Source organism: Coffea arabica, chromosome 11c (assembly GCF_036785885.1).
Source record: "Coffea arabica cultivar ET-39 chromosome 11c, Coffea Arabica ET-39 HiFi, whole genome shotgun sequence".
NCBI classification, from domain to species: Eukaryota; Viridiplantae; Streptophyta; class Magnoliopsida; order Gentianales; family Rubiaceae; genus Coffea; species Coffea arabica.
Genome location: NC_092330.1, coordinates 42,378,493 through 42,401,949, shown reverse-complemented (window position 1 = coordinate 42,401,949; position 23,457 = coordinate 42,378,493). Strand labels below are relative to the sequence as shown.

General features: G+C 36.4%; 2 protein-coding genes across 10 annotated transcripts; one reads left to right on the top strand and one right to left on the bottom strand.

Annotated features, from left to right (window-relative positions):
* Nucleotides 1-4,191: 4,191 nt before the first annotated feature.
* On the top strand, nt 4,192-10,379 carry LOC113719660 (protein IQ-DOMAIN 31-like). Of its 9 annotated transcripts, none has more exons than XM_072070590.1 (9): nt 4,193-4,352; nt 4,585-4,620; nt 5,316-5,402; nt 5,525-5,659; nt 6,326-6,622; nt 7,356-7,556; nt 7,800-7,877; nt 8,304-9,414; nt 10,001-10,379. In XM_072070590.1, the coding sequence occupies exons 4-9, from the start codon at nt 5,570-5,572 to the stop codon at nt 10,036-10,038; spliced, it is 1,815 nt and encodes a 604-aa protein (XP_071926691.1). In that variant the 5' UTR covers nt 4,193-4,352; nt 4,585-4,620; nt 5,316-5,402; nt 5,525-5,569; the 3' UTR covers nt 10,039-10,379. The 9 variants fall into 9 exon arrangements, with proteins under 9 accessions (XP_071926694.1, XP_071926693.1, XP_071926692.1 ...); XM_027244921.2 differs by having other exon boundaries at nt 4,563-4,620; XM_072070593.1 differs by lacking the exon at nt 5,316-5,402 and having other exon boundaries at nt 4,192-4,352; nt 4,563-4,620; nt 5,546-5,659; nt 8,304-9,360; nt 10,007-10,379.
* A 2,856-nt stretch (nt 10,380-13,235) lies between these two features.
* On the bottom strand, nt 13,236-15,664 carry LOC140016978 (uncharacterized). Its single transcript, XM_072071309.1, has 4 exons — nt 15,441-15,664; nt 14,740-15,185; nt 14,027-14,630; nt 13,236-13,909 (listed from the first exon to the last, which is right to left on the bottom strand). Exons 1-4 carry the CDS (start codon nt 15,537-15,539, stop codon nt 13,448-13,450), a joined length of 1,611 nt encoding a protein of 536 aa, XP_071927410.1. The 5' UTR covers nt 15,540-15,664; the 3' UTR covers nt 13,236-13,447.
* Nucleotides 15,665-23,457: the final 7,793 nt, after the last annotated feature.

Sequence of the window (23,457 nt, the reverse complement as noted above, 5' to 3'; positions counted from 1 at the left end):
ATATTGAGTAAAAATGTATAATATGCAATGAAATATAATTATAAAACATGATTAACCACTTTGCGTCTAATCTAATAGAATAAAAGATTTACTTATATATGCTCATGCATTTTAGGGATATTAAAATTTGTTATTTAGTTTGAATTTGATTTTGATACGAGGGCAATCCACCTCATTATCTTGTCATATGAATGAGATTTGAACAATTAGCATACTTGAAGAAATCATTGCTAGTGGAATTTCAGTTCTCGCAAGCCAAATTCTTTGATTTATATTGATTCCAAAGACATATCATCATAAAACATCCACACTGACCAATCAATCAATTATGATTTATTGTATGATTTAGAACATATAGCAAAACATCTTCTTCTTGGTAGGGGTTACCGTCACAAAACATCAGTTTTTGACCTAGTTGCAAATATATACAATAACTAACATGCTAATCTAGATGAATAATTACCTCAAAAAGTACTAAAACATCTTAATCCACTCAATTCAAGAAAACAATTAAAAGTAATGAAGTACATACTTTAGATTTGTAGCCAAATAGTTTTAATCCACTGAATTCAATAGACTACATGATTGTAGTGGAACAAAATTATAAGTAAATGAAATGAATTTGAATAGATGGGGGTTACTATAGTAACAGCCAAGAAACCAAACTTCTCTACTAATCCGTATTAATTGTGTCTTAACATCTATATATCACAAGTTTGCAAATAACTGATAAGAATGGCTTTAAGAAATTAATAGACTTGGATGTTAATCCAATTAAATTATTAAAAGGATTTTTATGTAATTCCACTAAAACACAACCTGAATTCAATTGTACCCAATGCTTAATCAGATATCGAATACTGTCACATGTTAAACTTACCCATAGCTTTAAATGTCTGACAGGATATTTAAGTAATTATAAAAAAAATCAAATTAGTTATAATGATTCATATTCAATATTCCAATTGCACTTCAAATACTCTCATATTCCCAAAATAGCCCCACCCTTGCGGTTGAAATCTTTGCCCTTAACTCATTCTTATATAGTATAAGGATTCATTTGTAGAGGTCATGATCTTATATTTTATAGAAAAAAGTTTAATTAATGTGAAACATATATATTAAAAATTGTGCTACTTATTTCAAACATTGATTGATTTTGAATTCTTTTAATTTTTTTCCTTTATCTTATATTCTCTTCACATGCTTGTTTCTTGGTCGGAAACCTTTTTTTAGAAAAAAAATTATTAAATATTAGATGAATGTGTAAAATATAAAATTAAATTAGTATAAATTATTTTTTTAAAAAAAATTAAATGATAAATGGGGCGAGGCGGGTACCCGCTGACCTAACCTTATCCAGCGGGTACCCACTGATATGCGGGACGAGTAAGGGTCAGAAAATAGCTGATCCGTAAAGTGCAGGTCGAATAAGCCAAATGATGAATGAGACGGGTACCCGACCCGCGTCCACCCCTAATTATGTAATTGGGGGAACGATGATTATTAAGGACGCTAATGGGGCAATTCCGAAAAAAGACCCTCGAACATAACAATTGAGAAGCCACTATTGACAAAGAGTAGCAGCTGAATGGGGCAAGTCGGGTTTGTTTGGATAGAGAATTATTTGTTAAAATATATTTGCTTATATCATCATTATAATTTCCAACACACCTTTTTATCTTTCCAATTACCTTTTTATCACATCACAAAAAATATTACAGTAATTATTTCAAATAACACTCTATCCAAACAAACACCTATGTTTCTTTCAGAACTTCCACTATTATTCGAAGAGCACCACTATTTGGAAGTTTCCTCCAATTTATTCATCTGTTTTAAGATCTTCCCACCCAAAAAAAAAAATCATCCGTGTCAATCATGGGCTCCATCATTTATGTTTGAGGGTACGTGGCTAACACATGAAACAACCAAACAGCTACACCAAGTCCACTGTGTGCCTAGAATAAAATTAGCCCAATGAAGGGTATTAATGCTTGGGCCTCGGTACTATGGGTCTGCAGTAAATCTGTACATCGGGCCAGCAAGAAAGGCCAGATCTAGAAGAAATGCATCTGGATTTTTTTCTTGACACAGCTTTTTTTTTTTTTTTTTTTAAAAAAGTTAGTTAGCTTTGTTAGAAGAATAAATTTAGCTCACTATCTTCCTAAATTTCATTATATTACATGGAGTATGACTAATTAGCTTTACATTAAATAAGTTAAATTATACTCAATAACAGCATATATTACATAAGGATATTTTAGAGAAATTACAAGTTAACTATTATATTATTCAATTAAAAAGTTAGATGGATGAAAAGGGCAAAAAGCAAACATATTCTTGGTTAGTTGAATTTTCTTGAACTTATCAAAAGGAAAAGGGGGCAGTTAAATCTTCTGGAAATGCTTATAGTACTAATAAGTAATTTATTACTAGCGACTTAAAAGACATGCATCAATTGGCTAACAAAAGTAACAAAGCCAGTAAACCACCACTTACTTAACATCAGCCATAATGGTTTATTGGCCTCTTACCCTACTTTTAAGTTTCCCAATGTCCAATCCAGGTTGGGGTAGAAATTAGAAAGCCCCGTTACCACTGAGCATTCCCCTAACTTCTCTTGGTAGCTGTCGATTTCAGACAAAGAAATCCATATTATCAAGATAAGCATGGATGATGATAGAAAAAAGGGTTAATTACATTTACCTCCCCTGAGGTTTGATCATATTATCAATCAATCCCTGTAATTTATTCAAATAACGGTCTCACCCTTTGAATGATCAAATATTTAACAAAAACCCCCTTAATGCCGAAAATGCCCTTATTGAGGCCATGTTGTATTAAAAAAAGAACATATTTTTATTTTATTAACTTTGAAACAATCCAAAAAAATAGAAAAAAATTTTTGTTTATTATTTTATAAAAACCATATCTTTGCTTCCATAAATAGTTTTGAATCAATAATTATTTTAAATCTTAAAAATGAATATTAAAAATTAGATAAATTGAAAGAAAAATAAAAAAAAAAGAAATTATTTTAATTCCTGGAATATGGTTCAAATTGAGGAAAACATGTCTTGTGCTCTCCGCAACATGCCTTGAACCACAAATTCAAACCATACTTGAAGATTTAAAATAATTGCTTCTTTTTTATTTTTTTTAAATTTATCTAATTTTTAGTATTCATTTTTAAGATTTAAAATAATTATTGATTCAAAACTATTTATGGAAGCAAAGATATGATTTTTATAAAATAATAAGCAAAAACTTTTTTCTATTTTTTTGGATTACTTGAAGGTTAATAAATATAAATATGTTCTTTTTTTAATGCAATATGGCCTCAAAAAGGGCATTTTCGGCATTAAAGGGATTTTTGTTAAATGTTTGATTATTCAAAAGGTGAGACCGTTATTTGGACAAATTACAGGGATTGATTGGTAATATGATCAAACCTAAGGGGAGGTAAATGTAATTAACCCTAGAAAAAATTAGAAGACCACGTTCTCTCCATATTTTTGCTGCTCAAAATGTGGTCCTATATGTCTAATTTCATTTTCTTTAACCCCACCTTTTAATTATCCTTAATTAATAATCACCAACCAAAAAAGACCCGCCATGTATTTATTGTGGCAGATCTTTCTTTGTTAATCTTCTCAATTAAAACAATAATGACAGTGCACAGGAAGGAGGCACATAAAACTTTATTGCAATTAAGCTTATTTCGGTTTAAGGGTTCGGGTTGACCATATATATTTGTTTGCCTTCAAGATAAATTTGCATAGGTTCCTATGGAACTAATTCAAATGACACTATATTTTAGTCAAGAACAAAAATTTTGGAAAAAATATAAAAGGGATCTGCAATGTTTACTTCATTAATAACCAAAATAAAAAAAAAAAAAGTAATGTGCTTTTATATAAAGGAAATAACTAATACTAATAAAACAATTTATACACTCAACCCAAGAGAAACAAATTAAAAAGGGTTTGTTATGTATAATCACAAATGCATTGTGATTTACTCATTTTTTGGAATTAGAGGTTGTTTTGAAGGAGATAAATTGCCCTCTGCTTCTCACGCATTAAGCGCAAGGGATGCCGTAATTACTCATTGCATGAGGGGACAAAATACATGACATGAGGGACCAAAAAGCGGTATAGGTGAAAATATAAGGGACTAAAATGAGATTAGAACTACACATACAAACGGTACCGGAAGTAAAATTTCCAAAACATGCGATACCAAAATTCAGGTGATATTAAAACGGAGTAGAGAAGGGACTGAGGGAGTGCAGAGCAGGGTGGAGCGGAAGCAACGATAAAAGAACAAAAATGGCGAAGTTTTGCTAGGTACTTTCTTCAATCATGTGAAATAAACTATCTGAAAAATCTCCACAACCACATCCTTTGAAGTTTCAACTAAACCTCCCCTACCCATTTTTAGATCTCTGTTTCTCTATAATCACCATTTCTCTTTTTATTTTATATAATAAGTTATCTTGTTTTTCCTTTTTGCTAAAAATGTTGTCTTTTTTTTTTCTTTCCTTTTTCTTTGACAAGTTTCGGGACTTTTTGATTTAAGGGATTTGCAAGTGGGATAACATTCTGCATTATTCAGGTAAGTTTTAGATCCTACACGCCTTTAATCAACACTGCAGTACTTGATTTTTCTTTCTCTTTTATTGTTTCTTTTGAGTTTTTGGAGAAACTTCAGTAGGATGCTTTCTTGAGCTGCTTTCTAAACGGGTTTGTTGCTGCTTGAGGAATATATTTGTTTGTTTGCTCTAGTTAGCGTTGTCTTTTGTCGTGCTTAGCTACTCAGCGGGGTTGGTGGTTGTTCGGGTTGGGGGTGGGGAGCGAGCAAGCGAGGAGGGGCTGGTATTTTGCATATTTTTTTTAGCTCATTTAAATTTGTTCTCGTGTGCCCGATTGTTTGGTGCACATACAAGATATAAGAAAAGATATCAATTTGTTGTGTGACAAATATAAAGCTTATGTAAAAGCTGAAATTTTACTTTTGTGCTGTGGGTGCGTGTTTTCTGTGACTTGAGGATTGATTCAAAGCAAGTCCAGTAGAATGAAGGGAAAAAAAGGTCCAATAGAATGAACACTTCTAGCTCTTGAGTTTAAGGGATTTGTGCTTTTGTCTATCTGGCATCAAACAAATCAATGTTATTGTCGGAACTTGATCCGACATAGTAAATAGTGGCAATCATCAATTATCTTTCTTTCTGTTTGATTTTTGTGATGATTAATTAATGGAAACTAAGTTGATAAATCTCTCCTTGCTAACCAATATTCTATTAATTTTAGTGGATACCTTCTCATTGTGGTCAGTTGATGAATTTAGCATTCGATTATGAGGAAGACAACATTTAACTTGCAATGCCGGCCTTTTGGGTCAGTACAAGTAGAATAATATGCTTGCATCGACATGATAGTTTTGCTTCTGATTCCAACCATTGGATTGTACGTGCTTCTGTTAGCTCATTAATGAGAATCTACAATGCCAATTGTTGCAGGCTTTTGACTAATTTTTGCAGGTTGTAGAATACAGCGGTTTAAAAATGGGAAAATCTCCTGGAAAATGGATCAAATCTGTTCTATTTGGGAAGAAGTCGTCCAAATCCAATTTGTCCAAAGGAAAAGACATGACAGTAAGTGTTCAACAACATAGTTCCTTGTCCTCTTCAATGGTTGTTAGTCTGACACCCTTGCACAGATAGAAGTATGTACAAGCTGATACATCCACACAGCAACTGTTACGATATTCCTACTTGCTTGTGGCATCCCCCGATGTATATGTTACAGGAAATAGGTGTCTAATGTCTTCTTTATGCTATTGGACAGTTGTTTGTGACAGTCTAGTTTATGCTGTCGGACAGTTGTTGATGACACCTATCATCCATTTAGTTTTTTTGATACGCTTAGCTGACCAATTTTATTTTTTAAGAACGCGCCAAAAGGGGAAATCAATAGAGGGATTCACTCATACGGATGCTCTACCCTTTGGGCTTTATCTCAAGCATCAAGTTGTGATAGTTGTTTAAAGTCATTGTTTTGAAAGGAAGATGCTTTACTTGGAGACCTGATGCTTTACTTGAAGCTTTTGATTTCTTTGAAGTACTTTGGCTTGATCAAATTGTTATGCCAGACCTTATGTTTACAGAGCATCAAAGTCTCTGTGTTATTAATTCAGTTATCTAAGTGCTGCCTTTTCAGCTTGTGGTTGGGTGCCGTTTTACTAAACCTCTGGCATATTAAAAAGTCGTATCTACAACTCAGAAGCCTGTACTTATACCTTTTATGTTTTTTCTTTGAAGAAATCTTCAACTGAAAAAGCATCACTTGTTTCGGACAAGGAACCACCTTCCAAATTAGCCGTGGAGCCATTTTCAATTTCTGAACCAGTTCCTTGTCCTATTGCTACCACTGGCAAAGGCCCAGAACCTGAAAAGGAAGAGGCCTCGAGGTTGCCAAGCATTGGTTTGATTTTGTCTTCGCCAAAGCTAGATGGAGATGCACAAACAGCCACAGATGTTGATCCACCTCAAGATTCTGAGAGAATGAGGCTTGACCAAGCTGCTACAAAGGCACAAGCTGCTTTTAGGGGTTACTTGGTATCTTCCTCTTGGTGGAATTCTTACTGAGCTTCTTATACTTAGTTATGTGTAAACAAACAAGCTTATTGAACTATCATTTAATGTATAATTCATAATAGGTGACCACATTGCATAAGTTTTTCTGATGCTGCTAGTCATGAGCTCATGGATAGAATGTCGAACTTAATGAACCTCTAGAAGGTGGAATATATGACTTAGAGCTTGATGATATATTGTATATGTTGGTCTATTTCATTTATTGAAATATTTGATCGGATCATTTTTATTGACCAAAATATGATGGGCCTGAATGCCGCTGATAACTGATTGGGAATGTTTATGGAGGACGGAGACATAGAAATGCTCCATTCATTTTGTCGTATGCTTTTGACTTTGAGTAGTTATTCCACATCCTACTCTTCCACCTATGCCTTCACTCCTCAGTGATATATTTTTTTTAATACAAAATAAAGAAAGTGACCTTTGGATGAGAATTTTTGGATACCTTCGGATGAGAATTTTTATCCAATTTATCGATACAGTGTGTCACTGAGCTGATTACTAATTTGCACATATTTCTTTATTAAACTACAGGTGACTTGCTAATTAGTTTTGGCTAAAATATACATCTTTTTTCTCTGAATAGATATCCATACTGCTTTAGCCCTATTTTGTTTGCATCCTGTCATGTATAAATATGTACATTTTTGGATGGATGTTTCACCCCTGCTGATGCTCGGTCTGTTTGAAGGCTCGCCGGGCATTTCGAGCACTTGATGGCATCATAAGGCTACAAGCAGTTATTCGTGGTCACTTAGTCAGGAGGCAGGCTGTTTCCACATTGCAGTATGTACAGAGCATTGTTAAGTTACAAGCTTTTGTTCGAGGCCAGATTGTTAGATGTTCTGATATTGGCATTAAAGTGCGCGCTAAGTCAACTGTGGAAGAAAAGGTAATCTGTTAATTGATTTGTGTATGGTTTTTCTCTTGAACTAGAGTATTTGACATGATAAGGAACCACCAGAAGAACATGGCATTTTCCAATCACATGAACTTTAGTTCTGATTCAAATAGCTGTATTTGATAAGCACAGAGGTTGGAATTTAATACAGTAATTAGTTAATGTGCATTCCAGTCCATCTATCTGTTAGCTTATATTTGTTCAGTGTGGTTGATGTTTTCATGTACCAAACAGGATGCCAAATATTTGGAACCGAGCGAAAACACATATAATCAAGCAGAAGAATTGTTGAAGAATGGTTTTGTTGCTGAGGTAAGTAAAATGTATCATAGCTTCTGCAGATTGATTCTTTCCTGCTGCTGCATTTGAGAAGGCCCAAGTTTTGGAATTTCTAGTGCAAAATTTGCAACCGTAAGATGGAGAGAAGTCATCTTGGAAAGTTAAATATAATATTTAGAAGCATTCCCTCCTATCTCTGTTTCAGCATAAGGGCAATTAGTTGATGTGGAGAGACCTGAATTTTTTTACTTATTCTTAAGTGAATTATACAAACATTTCTTGTTCTTTTTAAGCATAACCTCTATGGCGCATGACCGAAAGAGAGTAATTTTCTTGGTGCTTAAAAACAATTATTGAATGTTCATGTGTCATTAGATTTCTGTCTTATTCTATTCTTTTTGTGTGACATGCATGATGTTCAAAGATATTGTATCTCATCACGTATTCGACGACTTTCAGCTACTCTCTCTGTCAGCCACTGCGATGCCTATAAGTCTACAATGTGGTGTGGAGGAACCAGATTCAGCATGGCATTGGCTTCTTCGGTGGACATCAATACGCATATGGGAACCAAAATCTGAGCTGAAAAAGATTGCTGGTTCAAAGCATCGGAGAGCTGAAATAGGTCAAACCAGGGCAAAGCGCGGTACAGGGAGATTGCACTCTGGCACAGTTCACATTAGCTCAAGTCATAATACGACTGAGTCAGATAAACAAAAAAGCAATCCAATGAGGACTTCAAATCACTCCACCAATTCTGCTCAGTGTTATCCTCAGAATGAGGTTGAGAAGGTTAAGCGTAATCTGAAGAAAATTTCTGACTCCCAAAGAGATGCTTCCATCGAGAAAGAGGTTGATACTGAGAAACAAGGACTAACTCATGGAAATGGATCGAATCAACCAGCTCATGAGCTATCAGAACACAGTACTGATACTCAATCTGATAAACTGCAAGCAGACTTGGAAGGGGATGTACTGAAACAAACTGATCAGGTAATATCTGCAGATCTTCCAGATAGGCATGACACAGTTGATGAGTTATGTGATTGTCCTGTATCTAACTCTGATGGGCAACCTAAAATTTTTGGTGAGGAAAATGAGAATATTCTGGTTGTGGATAAGAATATTAAGGATGATCTATCTGGCGATGAGAACCATAAAGTTAGCAAGAGAAGAGCTTCTTTACCTCCAATGCATGACGATCGAGATGCAGCTGTCCCTAGTGTCATAAAGTCTAAGGATGATCAAAATGGCAATGAGAACTCCAAGTTTAACAAGAGAAGAGCTTCTTTACCTGCAAAGCATGATGAACAAGATGTAGGCATAACTAATGAAACAAAGGTCCCCAGTTACATGGCAGCAACTGAGTCTGCCAAGGCTAAGGCACGAGGTCAAGTCTCGCCGAGGTTTGGACAAGATGCATACGAGAAGAATGGTCTACCTAGGCGCTACTCATTGCCTTCTTCTACCAATGTGAAGCTGACTTCATCTCCACGAGTACAGAGTCTTGTTCAAGGTAGTGGAAAAGGAGGAATCAAAATTGACAGATCTCTTTCATCTTCCAGAGATGGTAATATTTAAAAACCTAGACATAACATTAAAGATGCTTTCATTTGGTTTAAAAAAGAAAAAAAAAAACCACAGCTTAAATATGATGGCCTTTTGAGCATATATTAGTATCACTAAAATTTGTCTGCATTTTTTAAATGCTTTTGAAGTCTATTAAATAGCAATTGTCTAAATACGATTTTATAAAGTTGAAAATTCTGTTTGAAAATTTTCCCCTTACTCGTGAAATTTACTTGGATGTAAACATTCACAGCTGAATTAGTTGTGTCGAAAATTTAGTAATAATCAGCATCTTGAATTTGTTTCAAGCACCTGTTCTTCACGTCTGGCTTTGTTTATTCTACCATCTGATTCAAATGTTTATTGTGATTTTCACTGAGGAACATTTTTGCTTACCGTTCCTTAACATGTTGTTTTCCTGAATGAACTTGAACTTTCTTCATGCACTGCATAACTGCTCTTAATCATGCTACTAGCATCTTCTAATCTGTTGTAATTCTCACCCCCGTGGTTACTGTCATAGGATTCTTATGGGCCTTTTGTTTTTATGATGCTGCTCTTGCATTCTGATATATGGTCTTTTTTAGTTTCAGGTAAGTTGATTCAAGCAGAATGGAAGAGGTAAATACAGCAGAAAGTAGTTTACGTGAAGTTGCCAGAGTATAGTAGGTGAAACACAGTTACTGGCTATAGTGATTCTCTGTTTTGTGCATGCTACTTTAATGTAAGTTGGTCACTGTACAACATGGATGGCAATGGACAAAAGAAGTGCATGGAGCCCAAAAATTGTCTTTTCTGGTATCGTCGAGTTTTTGGAAGGATTAGTTATGTAGGCTTTTGGTTGATGGAATTTTGGAGGTTTTGAGGACATGTTATGGGAAAATGTCTGGATAATTTTTGCCATATTCACGGGTAGCATGAAGTTTTGTAGAGTTCTGAATTGGCATTTTACCACCTTGTTTTAAACTTGGCATCCAAGTCTTGGCCTTCACCATGAACCGTATGGTGCGAGTTAACGTTAATGGCGCGGGATATGAATGGCAAATTGAAAGCATTGGAAGGCTAAAACTAATAAAACCAGCGTATGCCTTCTTCCGCCTAGAATGGGAATGCATTAGATTGCCAACTTTTGCAGGCCGAAGCTAGCACTATACTAGCATACTACGTCAGGCAGCATTGAGGATCAGGTATGCCCGGGAGTTCCCCCCAAACACTTCAGTGAATTGATAGGTGCTCTCCATCTTTTAATTTGATGAATGATACTCAGTGAAGTGTTCGAGTTCTGCTAATGCATCTACCAAGTTTTCTTCGCATGGGGCTGCTGTGGTCCTGTGTCTGAGCAGCAAACCATACCTTCCTTCGCCTACGTTTTCCAGTATGTTCAATTTCACTATAAATAGGTCAATAATATCGTGTTCTTAATTTGCATCTACGAGCAGTACAAATTAAAAAGTGCACCCAAAGAGGAAGAAAGAAAAACGTCAGGTTTCCCCTGACCGCTTCACTGCCGACTTCTTAGTTCTTAGATGCCTTCTTCTTCTAAGCATGAATATCCAAGTCTAGCCCACTGAAGTGTTTGGGGGAACTCCCGGTGCTACCTGCCAATATCTACAGATTAGATCATCTAATTATCTGCTGTAAAACATTGGAATTATTCATTTACGTTTTGCAGGAATTTATTTGCTTTTCTTCTTCATATACAGTTCAGACACAAAATGCAAAAATCGAATTTCCAGCGGTATTCTTAGTTCTTACGTAACTCTGATGACCAGAGTGATCAAGACGACTTCAGTTTCATAGATATGAACAAAGCCATCTCTTGTAGTTGTGGGGTTATGTAGAGGATGTCTGAGAGTTAAAGCACTTAACAGTGTGTATTTTGTTTTAAGCAATGGATCCGTGATGTGTTAACTTCAGAATTTATAGGTCATATATCTCAAACAAAGAGTATAGTTTAATGTTTATCTTGTAAGCAACAGAAGTAAAGTTATTGCGATGTGCCTAGTCCTCCATTTTATTTAAGCCTGTTCTTCTTCAAACACAGAATGCAAGGGTTGAATTTCCACCGGTCCTAGTTGGATTGAATTTTGCCAAGCCAGCTGAATATCCATGAATGCCCAATGAAAATGCAGCCATAGCTAGCAGAGGCTCCTCCACAAATAAATAGTAGCACTAGTGTTATATGACCACAGTACTGGCATCTAATGGACCATTACAATACAAGCCACTGAGCCAGCAAAGAGGACTCCATTCAGTATTGTAACGGCCCCAGGACAGGTATCATTGCTGGGGCTAGCAGTAGTCCATAGAATATGGCCGGCCGGCCGGCCGGTGTTGGCGTCCACGGCCACCCATCCCCCGGCTCTGTCGTCTGAGTAGATGGTTCAAGGGTGAAAGGCAGTCGATCCCCATCAGCAATGTTTGTGTACACCCGTCTTCCATCAAGTAGGTGGGTATAATGATATCATATGAAGGCATGGAACATTTTATATTAGTTCGAGAGCAACTTCTAGACATGTATGGCGGATTCTGTGACAAAGGTGCGAGTTTGACTTAAATCAATAGTCCCTTTTCTCGAACTTTTCTAAAATTGGATCCGGCAATACTTGTCCTGTTATTGCCAGTTTAGAAGGTGATGCGCGGGCGAGAACCAGGTCAAGAATTAGACACAATTTTAAAAACTTTACATATTTTTTTTTCTCATATTTTCTTGAGAACACTCAAGAATTCGGCAAATAAATCTAGATTCCCGAGCAACCTTCAAAACATAGGTAAAGTTTACATATTAAAAACTTTACATATTAAAGCAACCGGAATTTGCTGCGCAATTATGGTAAGGCAGTTACACGAATACTGAAAATTGACCTGGGAATTTGAGAAAGCTTCCATTGTAGACGTCATGTTCATCTTCTCTCATCAGTTATCCATGCAACCACGCCACAAATTGGCCAGGTGCAGAACGCCCAGCCTCATGTGTGTGTGTGTGTGTGTGTGTGAATGTGTCTATATATATATATATATATATGAGAGGATTCATGAGAAGGCAAAGAATAAACGGAAAATTACTGGTCCAAATTACTTGATGCTGTCCTGTAGCAAATTCAACTATTACTCGACGGAAATTGGTCGTATTCTGGGGACTATGAAGGCACGTTCTCGGTAACAAATCCCTATGGCCTGAAAAATACTTCAAGATTTTAAGCCATGCATTGCAGCCCTATAATTATATTGGATTTATCTGACAATGTCTTAATACAACAGTCTATCCCTTGTGTTTAAGCGTTATGGATTAATGGCGAGGACAACTAACTGTATCCTGGAAACAGCATTACAAATTGCAGAAACACAATGCACCAGGTGCATCAGCAAATGATCATACGACGCACGAAATTTAGGCAAATATAAACATTTGAGTATGTACCCTCGTCTTTCGTTCTAATTAGAACTTAAATTCTGTGCATATGTTGCATGCATCTAAACCAATAGTATAATATATTGCGAGCAAATAGAAAATTAATTCTTAATAAGTGTACACATGCATATGTTCCAAAATGTTAATTGACGCTACACACTTTGGTTTCATTCCTCCTTTGTTTAAATTTTCTACGAAACATTCCATATCTTAGGCATCGAATAAATGTCTTCAGATTCAAAAGGAAGTACAAGCTCATATAGTTACTTTGGTAAGTAGCACAGAGGCAAGAGGCTAGTGTGTCTTGAAATACGAGGGGAATAAGCAATCATATCAAGAACATTTAAGTCGGCGGCCTCGAAAGGAAGTGAGCGAGAAATTAAATGATGGCATGTATGCAAAATTCCAACTCGAACAAATTTTCGTATTCTTGCTTTTATTTCAGGTTGATGAGAGCATATGACATCTGAAATTCAAAATGATTGGCATGTTGAAACCTATTTGCTTCCAAAATGTGATTCCTACCAAGTTGAGTTCTTGTAGAGATCACTTATTCGTGGAAGGCCTTAAATGAAAATCCCAACTTTTCGGATTCTCTTAAATTAATCTGCACTTCGCTTCCTCAGGCGGAAGCACAGAATGCAAAAACTGAATTTCCGCTGGTCCAGGTTGGGTGGAATTTAGCCAACCCAACTGAGTATCCATTTCCTATGAAGACGCAGCCATAGCTAGCCGAAGCCCCTCCATAAATTGTAGCACCAGTGTTATATGTCCACACTATATCCCCAGTATTGGCATCCATAGCATAAAATGGACCATTAGGAGCAGTAGAACCTGCAAAAAGGACTCCGTTGACAATCGTCACAGGCCCTGGAGAAATCTCATTACTGGGGTTCGCGGTGGACCAAAGGATTTGGCCCGTGTTTGCATCCAGAGCCACCCATCCACCGGCTGTTGTGGTTCGAGTAGATGGTGCCAGGGTGAAAGGTAGTCGATCACCATTTGCAATGTTTGTGTACACCCTTTTTCCATCTGTTGCGGCACCCCATATTCCTCCTCCTTGGTTACTTCCTGGTCCTGCCCGCTACGCACACCAGAATTTGTATGGACATAGTAAAATGCGTCAAATCATGAAAATGCTAACCTTTAATTATAGTTAGTATAACCATTAGCTTGCAAATAATAGTTATTTAGAACTTACTATAGACCAAACTATGTCACCATTATCGCGATCAAGCGCCCATGCAAAGCCACTCTTCTGCACTGCCACTGCAATGTCACGCTTCCTTCCATTATTATTTATAGTAAGAAGCATCGGAGCCTCTCCAAAATCCGCATCTAAGTTAGGTCCAGGTGGACAATTGGGGTTGTTAGGAACTAAGCATTCAAAATTGAAAACATCGTAGCCACTCAATCTCCTCGACCATTTGATTTGCCCCGAGTTGATATCAAAAGCGACGATGGAATCAAAATGAACATCCGGTCCAATGCACTGGCTAACATTAATTGGTGGAGTGGTCTGATTATTTAGGGCCCTTTGGCATGCCAAAACCTCTGCTGGAGCAATGTACAGATTGCCTGTTCCTACATAAACCAGCCCTCTAAGAATGTCAATCGCGGGGCTACTTCCCCAAATAGCCGCTCCAGAATAGCCTCCCAATTTGCCACAATTGTCTGGAATTGTATAGGTTTGCCACAAAATTGTGCCGGTACGGGCATCCAGCTTAACCATGCTTCCGCGGAATGTGCAGCATTGTTGGGCTGGTAGAAGCTCTTCTAGTGAGGATACTCCCACGTAATATGCCCTGAAAAAGAAGAAAGACAACGACAATTTTGAAGCTTAAGAAATTATTACATCCATGTAACAAATCTACTGCCTTGGTAGAATTTATCCCATGCAACAAATCCACTAACCCCGAGTAAAATGTTCCTGATGCAGTAATTTGAGCTAGAGGCCGGGGATCAAGGCGAGTCAACCATACCAGCTCTCCGGTTAATCGCCTGACGGCAACCACCACCGCAGGTCCATAAACTCCACAGATGAGAAGATCACCAGCCACAGTTGGGGTGGATCTTGATACCGTAACGTTCACTATTGCCCCAACTGGAGGCAGCCCAGTTAAGGTTCCAAGGTTTTGTTTCCAAATGAGAGCTCCATTGTCCGCGCGCACGGCATACAGAAATCCATTCCATGATGGGAAGTACACAACTCCACTGGCCACGGCAGGGGTGGCTGATATATCAAAGCCGGCTATAAATCTCCATTTCAGCCTCAATTTCCTAACACTGATTGGATTGATCAGCACTTCTTGTACGACGGCATTCCTTGTATTTGTTAAGGCACCTCCATGATTCAACCACTGAAATTAATATGTTTCGTAAGTGGAAATGTTACATATACAACATCGAAGTTTGTCATATAGTTTTTTCGTTTTTTTTTTATTTGATCCTACACTGTCAAGGAATTTGTTTCATAAAGTAGATTAGTTGAAGAAAGGAAAGCAAAAGAAATTTTTTGTTTTAGCCCATGTAGAATTAGGAATAATTAACATCAATCTCGGCTTAGTTAAAGGGCACAAAGAAAGCTAGTAATATGTAGAGGGGATTGCACTTACTTCCGCGGCTGCGTTATCCACGAGAACAATCAAACATAATGTCAGGAATGGGAGAGCAAAGTTTCTATATGCTCTCACACAGGAATCTGCAAATGCCATGAGTCTTTAGCGTCCTAAAGCTGGAAATACTTGGAGGTAGAAAGCTAGTTATAAGTAGATATATAAAGGCGTAAAATACTGATGTAATAATAATGGCTTACAAGTTGACGACTTAATCTAATAGTTTCTCTACTTTTATGGCGGCTTCAATTTGGATAAAAACTGGTGCCGCTGTAATTAGTCTGTCTAAAAGGTGATATTTGATAAAGAACTTCGTCGAGATTTAACGTGAATAAACAAACATTACGGTATATAATTTTATATAAAGCAACGTGCATGGATTGGGTATACAATTTTGGAAGACGGTTACATCTTGAGAATATTGTCAAGTTTTTAGGGAGCTTCCATTTGAAGACGTTATGTTCTTTTGTCTCATCCATGCAGCCAGGCAAACAAATGAACATGGGTTACGTATGGTCCAAACAGCAAAAAATTTGATCTTTCCGGGGTTTGCTATGTTTAAGGTTTTGGTTACTACGTTTCCTATATATATATATATATATATATATATATATATATATATATATATATATCTCTCTAGATTACACAAATTTAGTTTCCTTTCTCGAAGAATAGCCTTTATTTTAGGTTTTTTTTTTTCACTTTTTTGATGTCAATGTTATGCTTGGATTCATGAGAAGAAGAGATTAATCCGCTGGTACTATATTTGGGTCTAGGGTGGAATGAATGATTGTCAATATGTTACGATTTGGCCCGGGATAAATAAATTGAATAGCCAAAAAGCCACTAAAAAGACATGTGTTTGGATATAAGATTTTTTAGAAAAAAAAAATTAGAGTAATACTGATCCACTTTTTATAATATAATGTATACGACGTAAAGAAATGATTGCAAAACATATTTATTATACAATCATATATTTCTTAGAAATTATACCATATTTTTAAACATTGAATTTCGAACCTGAGTACATACACAGTACTCGATCCTCCTGTTAGCATACGTAATTTAGTCAAATGGCATAAAGAAATTGGCTTGTACCATGTACAAGAAATACTTGCATTTGTACGAGTACCGAGAGTGTAGTCATGCCGAGTGTCATGAGAAGGTAAATAAGCTTTCCATACGTTCTGCTAATGGACTGCAACATGACCATGAGTTTTAATTCATTTTAAGATGCTAGAGGCTTTGGAGGCACAAAGCCTGTTATAGAAAAAAAATAATTGCGTCAATTAACTAATTTGGATCATTTCGAATCAAATAAGCTCCCCTGATGCAGTTTCCGATATTTGCATTATAAGCAACAATGTATCGTGAAGTTTCAAATTTGACTCATTCGGCAGCTCATGAATATCACGGAAGCAATTATATTTTGCGACAGATTTCAGGAAATGGGTGAAAAGGGAAACAAAAAACGAAAAAAGAAAAATGGATGGGCCTCTACTATTCTATTTTGAGTAGAGAATAATGCTGCTGCTGCTGCTGATGATGAAACCTTGACAACGGCGTTGGTAGCGGTACCAAAATTACCGTGGGTGGGCTGTGAATTTGTCGAGGAGTTTGGAATTTGTTTTGCTCTTTCATGGAGTTCTTTGATATGGGATGACAACAGTGCTAAATTCTTCCATGAATATGCAAGATTTGAGAGGATTAAGAAAGTGAAATTTGGGTCTTGCCTTGATTTGGATTTTCAGTTGACTCTCTGTACTGCTGCTATCGTAGAAGGAAAAGTGGCGATTTGGAGAAGATGATAAGTTTTTAAATTTTCAAATGAGCCACTTGATGTTTTTTTATACTCAAATGAAGCAAGAAAGTTTTTAAAATCTTATGTAAATCCTGAACTAATTTTTAGTATAGTTTAAAAACAAGGTTAATATAGAAATTTTATACTTTTCTGTCAAATTGGATGATTTCCATTCGCTGGCCAAATTAATCCAAATCACGAGAGGACTCTTTGGGGGCTTTTAAACAATGAGGAAGCTTTATGACAATAATCCAAACTACAAGAGGGTTTAGTGTATTTTATCCAAAATTAATCGATTGAGGCTGCTACCCTAATGCCCTAAGATGGAAGGCGCTGTAATTTCTACAACGCCCTGCAGTGGAAGGCGCTGTAATTTCTATAGGGTTGGCGTGTATAGACATATTAAGGTGGACCGCCCTAAGTAATAATAAGCCTACCATACATACATTTAAACTGCAGCAGGTATTTTTTTTCCAAATGAATCATTTCCTTTTCAGAGTAAACTCCAAATCTTATTAGGAATGAGAGAAATTAATTAGAGGACTCTGAATTTGAAAGTCAAGTCAAACATCTTATGGTTGTAATGTTATTTTTTTTTTTTAAGGAAGTAACTTCAAATTCACGGTTATTTAAGTCATTTTCTTTTCTAGAAAGTCGAATTTTTTCGATATCCTTTTGCTTTTTGGGTATGATTAGGTTTTGGAAAATTGCATTGCTTCCCTCTAGAAAGATTCAGCATTTTGAAAATGATAATTGAAGAAAATTTATCTGCCACCAAAAAATAAAAAGAAAATGCTGAGATGAAATGTACTTGCTTTTCCAAAAGTCGGCGTGGTGTATCATTCGCCCGGATGACTCGAAAAATGCCGCCCGTGCCACGACGGGAAGCGTTAGGGACGATCCCTCCCAGGAGCAGATTAAGGAATAAATCTGGAAAAGCATTTGGTGCCTTATCTCTTCTGCTCCTTTAGTCTACATGTACATTATGCGGCCATGAAAATGAAAAGATAAAAGAGCCTATTAACATATTCTTTGTTAATGGCTCTCATGCATGAAAATAAGACATCCAGAACAGGGAAATGTCTAACCTTGAACCTGGTCCATATTTCGTGTCGAATTAAGGATTGAGAATGACACTTGCAAGGTGACCAGATTCTTGAATCTTTCATCTCGATCTATGCCTTTTTTTCTTTTCAAGTTCAGTACTTTTCGACCGTGGGTAGTCACTTTGCGATCAGATTATGATCATGTTTTTAACCTCCAACTATAATACAAACTATCCTTCTTTCTGGGGTAGGGAAAATCTGTGAAAATGAGAGATCACAGGGAAGAGGTAGGGGAACAAAAGGCAGATGTAGACGCGACCACAATCAAAATTCACCAAAGTTCTTTTTCTTTCCCATTGCCCGCATTTGCGACTGGGCACACCATATATATCTGCAATTCTCTGGCAAATCTTAGAGCCTCAGCATAAGGAATTTATACTTTGAAGCTCAATTGAAGAGGCAGGCAAAAGGGGCTGTGATCTATAAATACTAGCTAGTGCGACAACATCAGGAGCATTATACGTACAAAGGCAAATTATTCAAGTCCAGGAGCAGTTAACAACATCAGGTGGTTCCCTAGAGTTCCCCTGACCGCTTCATGAGGGACTCACTTTTTATCATTAATCCCTGCTGAAGTGTTTGGGGGAACTCCCGGGTTCACTTGATTTTATCTCAAGGACTGAAGTGTAAGTGCAGACTGTGCAGTTCAATTACTAGATCAATATTCAACTCTGAACTACAACATTCAGCATCTTTCGAATTGAATAGTGATTAATTTGAGCACCATTTTACTCTATTGTTTTACCATGTTTTAATATTGCTTCAAACAGGTGGATCTGACATTTTGCAGCCAGATAATTGGAGTAAGAAGCAAGATGACTGACGTTTTTTTTTTTTTTTTTTTGCCCTTTTGAGCACACTATAAATTAAGTTTCCATTGGTCAAAACAGCCCTAAAAGTGCGTCGACAAACATTACTGTGGTACAATCCAATATGCAATCAGCAAATAAAACTATAGACAAAACCAAATAGCCTATACATACACTAAACAAAACATCTACCCATTTGTGGAAGAAGAAACCAGCAACTTGGAATTTTGTCTACGTATTCAAGTTGTAACCTATACACTCTAATCTAACTCCAGTAGTACTACCTTCGTTTGCATCACGGATCAAATGACAGCTAAAAATTTTTATTTCCTGCTTTCAAATTTCCCTGATAATTTGAACTGGCATTTTTTCTGCGAGAGCTATACTCAAAGGGCCGCGGAAATAGCTGAGGATTTAAGTAGTCTGAGTGTAGTTTGGATCCTTGATATAGATACACTTTCAAGTTTCATTTCAAACACATTAATGTCTATTTATGTTTTCTTACCGTGTCATCTGGTCGCCGAGGACAGCAAAATTAGTTAAACTGGAAGTGAATTAGCCAAGTAATTTAAATTCATCCGATGCGTATACTAAATGCTTTTAAAAGTTTATACTTTCATACATATATACATGTTATGTACACACATAAAGATTATTTTGTATGTGATCGAGAATTAAAAATAACGGCATGGAGATGAATATTGCATGAGTGAGAGAGGGGCGAAAAGATGAATATTGCTTGTTAGAAACTTTTTTTAATTTTATCGATTTTTTATATGTATTGATAACACACACACACACACATATATCTATATATGAATATTACAATTTTGTAATATCATTTTATATTTTGTATATTTAAAAAATCAAAATTTGTGGGCATAAGGACTTTCGCCCTGCTTAAACGGATATAAAACATCCCGTCCAACGCCCCTCTGTCTTATAAAACATACATTGCTCGCGCATTCTGCAGTGGTGGTCTTTGTGATCAGGACAGCTTGCCCAAAAATAGAATCTTTGGAAAATCAAATCTCCAGAATCCAGATTGATTTTCATGCTCGAACCTAGTCAGAATTGTGTAGCAAGTGAAAAGATAAGAGCAATATCTCCTGTGGGTGGTCTGAAGAAAAAGCCAGCAAACGTACTAGTTCCTGCTGTATCCTCCTGAGCAGGACCACTTTAATCGTTAGTCTTATCCTTATTCCCCAGGTTTATCAGCAAAATCATACAGCCAGAAAATGATTCAAACTGCTTACATAAACAATCCTGTAATTCTTGGTATATATAACATGGATTGGTTCCAGGTCTGTTTTTGTACTTGGACAAGGTTTAGTGGTTCTACTTGTATGCTCCTGCTAAACATATATGATTGACAGATAAGCCATGCTTTCATGCATGGATAAATAACAAAGTCGAACTCGCCAACAAAAAGTTGAAAACGAGAGATGAAGGGGATGCCTAGTGAATGAAAAAATTGAACAAAGATGACCACTCAAGGTATGTTGGTTATCTATCTTTCATTTAACGCTATATCATGACTAGGTTCATGCGTCCTCCAGAGGACAAAATGCGACTAGTGAATAATAGTGAGCACATGCAGGGACTGCATGAGCGGAGAGCCCTATAAGTAGGGTGCCCTAACCAGAGGCAAAAACATGGATGACAAAGCATTAGATGTTCTCTAGAGTTCCCTTGAACACTTCACTGGGGCTCATTTTTTCTTTGCCTCAGTTAGGCTAAAGGTTGCTGCCTACTGAAGTGTTTGGGGGAACTCCCGGGTCCATTTGATGATACATAGCACCAATTTTCACATATGCAGTTGCCTTATATTAAATCCATCGAGTTTTTCGATTGGCACCAGGCATCTCTCTTCAGAGCTGATCATGAGGTAAAGCATGCACAAGGGGCTGCAGAGAGCACCAGATATTGAATATATATATATGAGATTTTGGTTTACACACACACACACAGTTCCTGGCAAGGTAGAGATGAATTTCAGTCCTGTTGACCTTGATAAATCATTTCCCCAGCGGTTAAATATTTTTTATGAAAAAATAATTCAATTGTTTGTATGGATGTGATTGCGTGTGTATAGAGAGAATACCAAACAGAAATAAGGATTGCTCTACTTAATGGAATTGAGAGCATAGGTATAAACTGTTTAACATGCACACGTAGATTCACAATGCTTCTTTGTTATGCTGAAGTGCTTCTAAAACTGAAATTTCTATTGAGGAAAAGTTTCTTATCTCGCAAAACGTCTGACTGATAATCCTTTGCTGTAGGGACTCATTTGACCTTTGCGAACTAAAGTCGTTTATCAACAGGTACATTATTTGCCCTGGCTGCCTTTGTTTAGAACTTTCAATGAAATGTAAACATTTCAGTGTTTATAGTTATCTATTCTATATGGTGCTTTGCTAACACTGATAATACTGAAGTTCAAGTGTAATTCAAATACATGCTCTAGAAGTCCCCGCAGTTAGTTTAAATTTCACCTTGTTCTTGCATTTATTGGCTATCCGTTTTTGTAGATAGCTACACAGCGGTATATGAAATGAAACTTGTATACAACTATACATGTATATTCCCGATCCATCATGCATTCTTTTACAAATAACTTAATAAACAGGTTTAAGTCTATGCCTAATCACTTACCAGTTTCGATCATGTGAATTAATTTTAAAAAAAAAAAAAGCATATGAAAACTTGTAAGAAGATAGATAGTTAGCATATACTAATATGAATGAATAGCTACCGCTTGCAAAACAATTTGTATGATTTTTTCCCTTTTCAACAGTATTCCTTTTTCCTTCTATTTACAAACTCCTATTTTTTTTTTATTTTTTTTGGTTCTCTCACAATTAGCATCTTGAAGTTCACAATCCTCTACTTCCTGAATACATCCTCTAATCAGTAAAGATTTCAAGCCAAAGGGCTACTATATATTAACTTGGAAGACACTTTAAGTACTTTCTTGACACCAATATAGCAGCATTTTGTAACAAGAGATTTCGTACAGAGGTCTTCTACGTGAAAGTTTTCGAGTATAAAAATAGATTTATATCAAGTCAAATCGCAAATTGATGTTTACGTGCTCTAGATTTACAATATCACTTTTAGCATGGGATGGATACAATCCATTCATCAAGTGATCATGGGAATTATATTGTGAATTCGATCCTTGTATAAAAGTCACGAGTCAAATTATCATTACTATTTTCCCAATTTGATGCTACAACGAAAAAAATTCAAGTGTCAGAAAACAAGTTCAATAAGTTACGCAAATAGTTTTCCCAACCAATGACTGTGCTTCTGCCGTCTAAAAAACAAATCAAATCAAAGATGTTCTGACCCAAACTTTAAACGAGTTCTCAAATGTCACGGGCTGTTCTCGTCACTGTCTTCTGTTATTCTTCCAATCATAATAAATTCATCATCTTCCCTTCGAACACGCGCGTAAACAGGCGGCCTATCCCATCTACCAATCTTTTATTACACGTAGGTGCTGCATTTGATAAGGCTAAGCTATCCTCTGGAGCTGAACATATAGTACGAGGGAGGTTGAGTGAGAAATTATGAAAGTCCAACCCACAACAACTGGAAACTCTTTTAATTAGATAATAACAAACTATTATAATAGAGTATATGATGTGATTCTTAAATGAAGGGCCTGAGGCCACTTTGTTGCATCTTTTAGGTTCATGTTAGTAGTTTCTATACTTGCTCCCCAAAGGAATGAATTACCTAACCAATCATATTGAAAATTGAAAGTAGAAAAAACTATAATACTATATATGTATTCGCTCATTTATGAGGGTCGATCGATGCCAAATCAGAATCAAATCCATCACTGAGATGGAAGAGTGGAGTGGTGCATCATCATAGGCATATGTTATTATGTTGCTCGTATGCTTTTTCATTCACGGTATGCTCATAATTGTAGTGATTTGGATTCAATTGAAAGTGTGCTCTAAAACGGAATTCATCTGGAGCAGTAATTTTGATTATAGGTGACAAACAAACTCATTTAGTTAAATTTATCCATACTTGAAGGTGTGCTCTAAAAGGGATTTCATCTGGAGCAATAGTTTTGATGCTGTTCTGCTGATCATGTTTGACATGTTACCATAGATAAGTTTTTTTATTGGTAAGCATTGTTTGTGGAGAATGGATTCAATGAGTTAGATAAAAAAAAAAAAAGTCATAACATATGCCGTCCTCTTTAATGAAATCTGATGGTTGGTTGGTTGGTTAGAGATGCTCTTCATGATTTAAAAATAGGGATAATTTCAGAA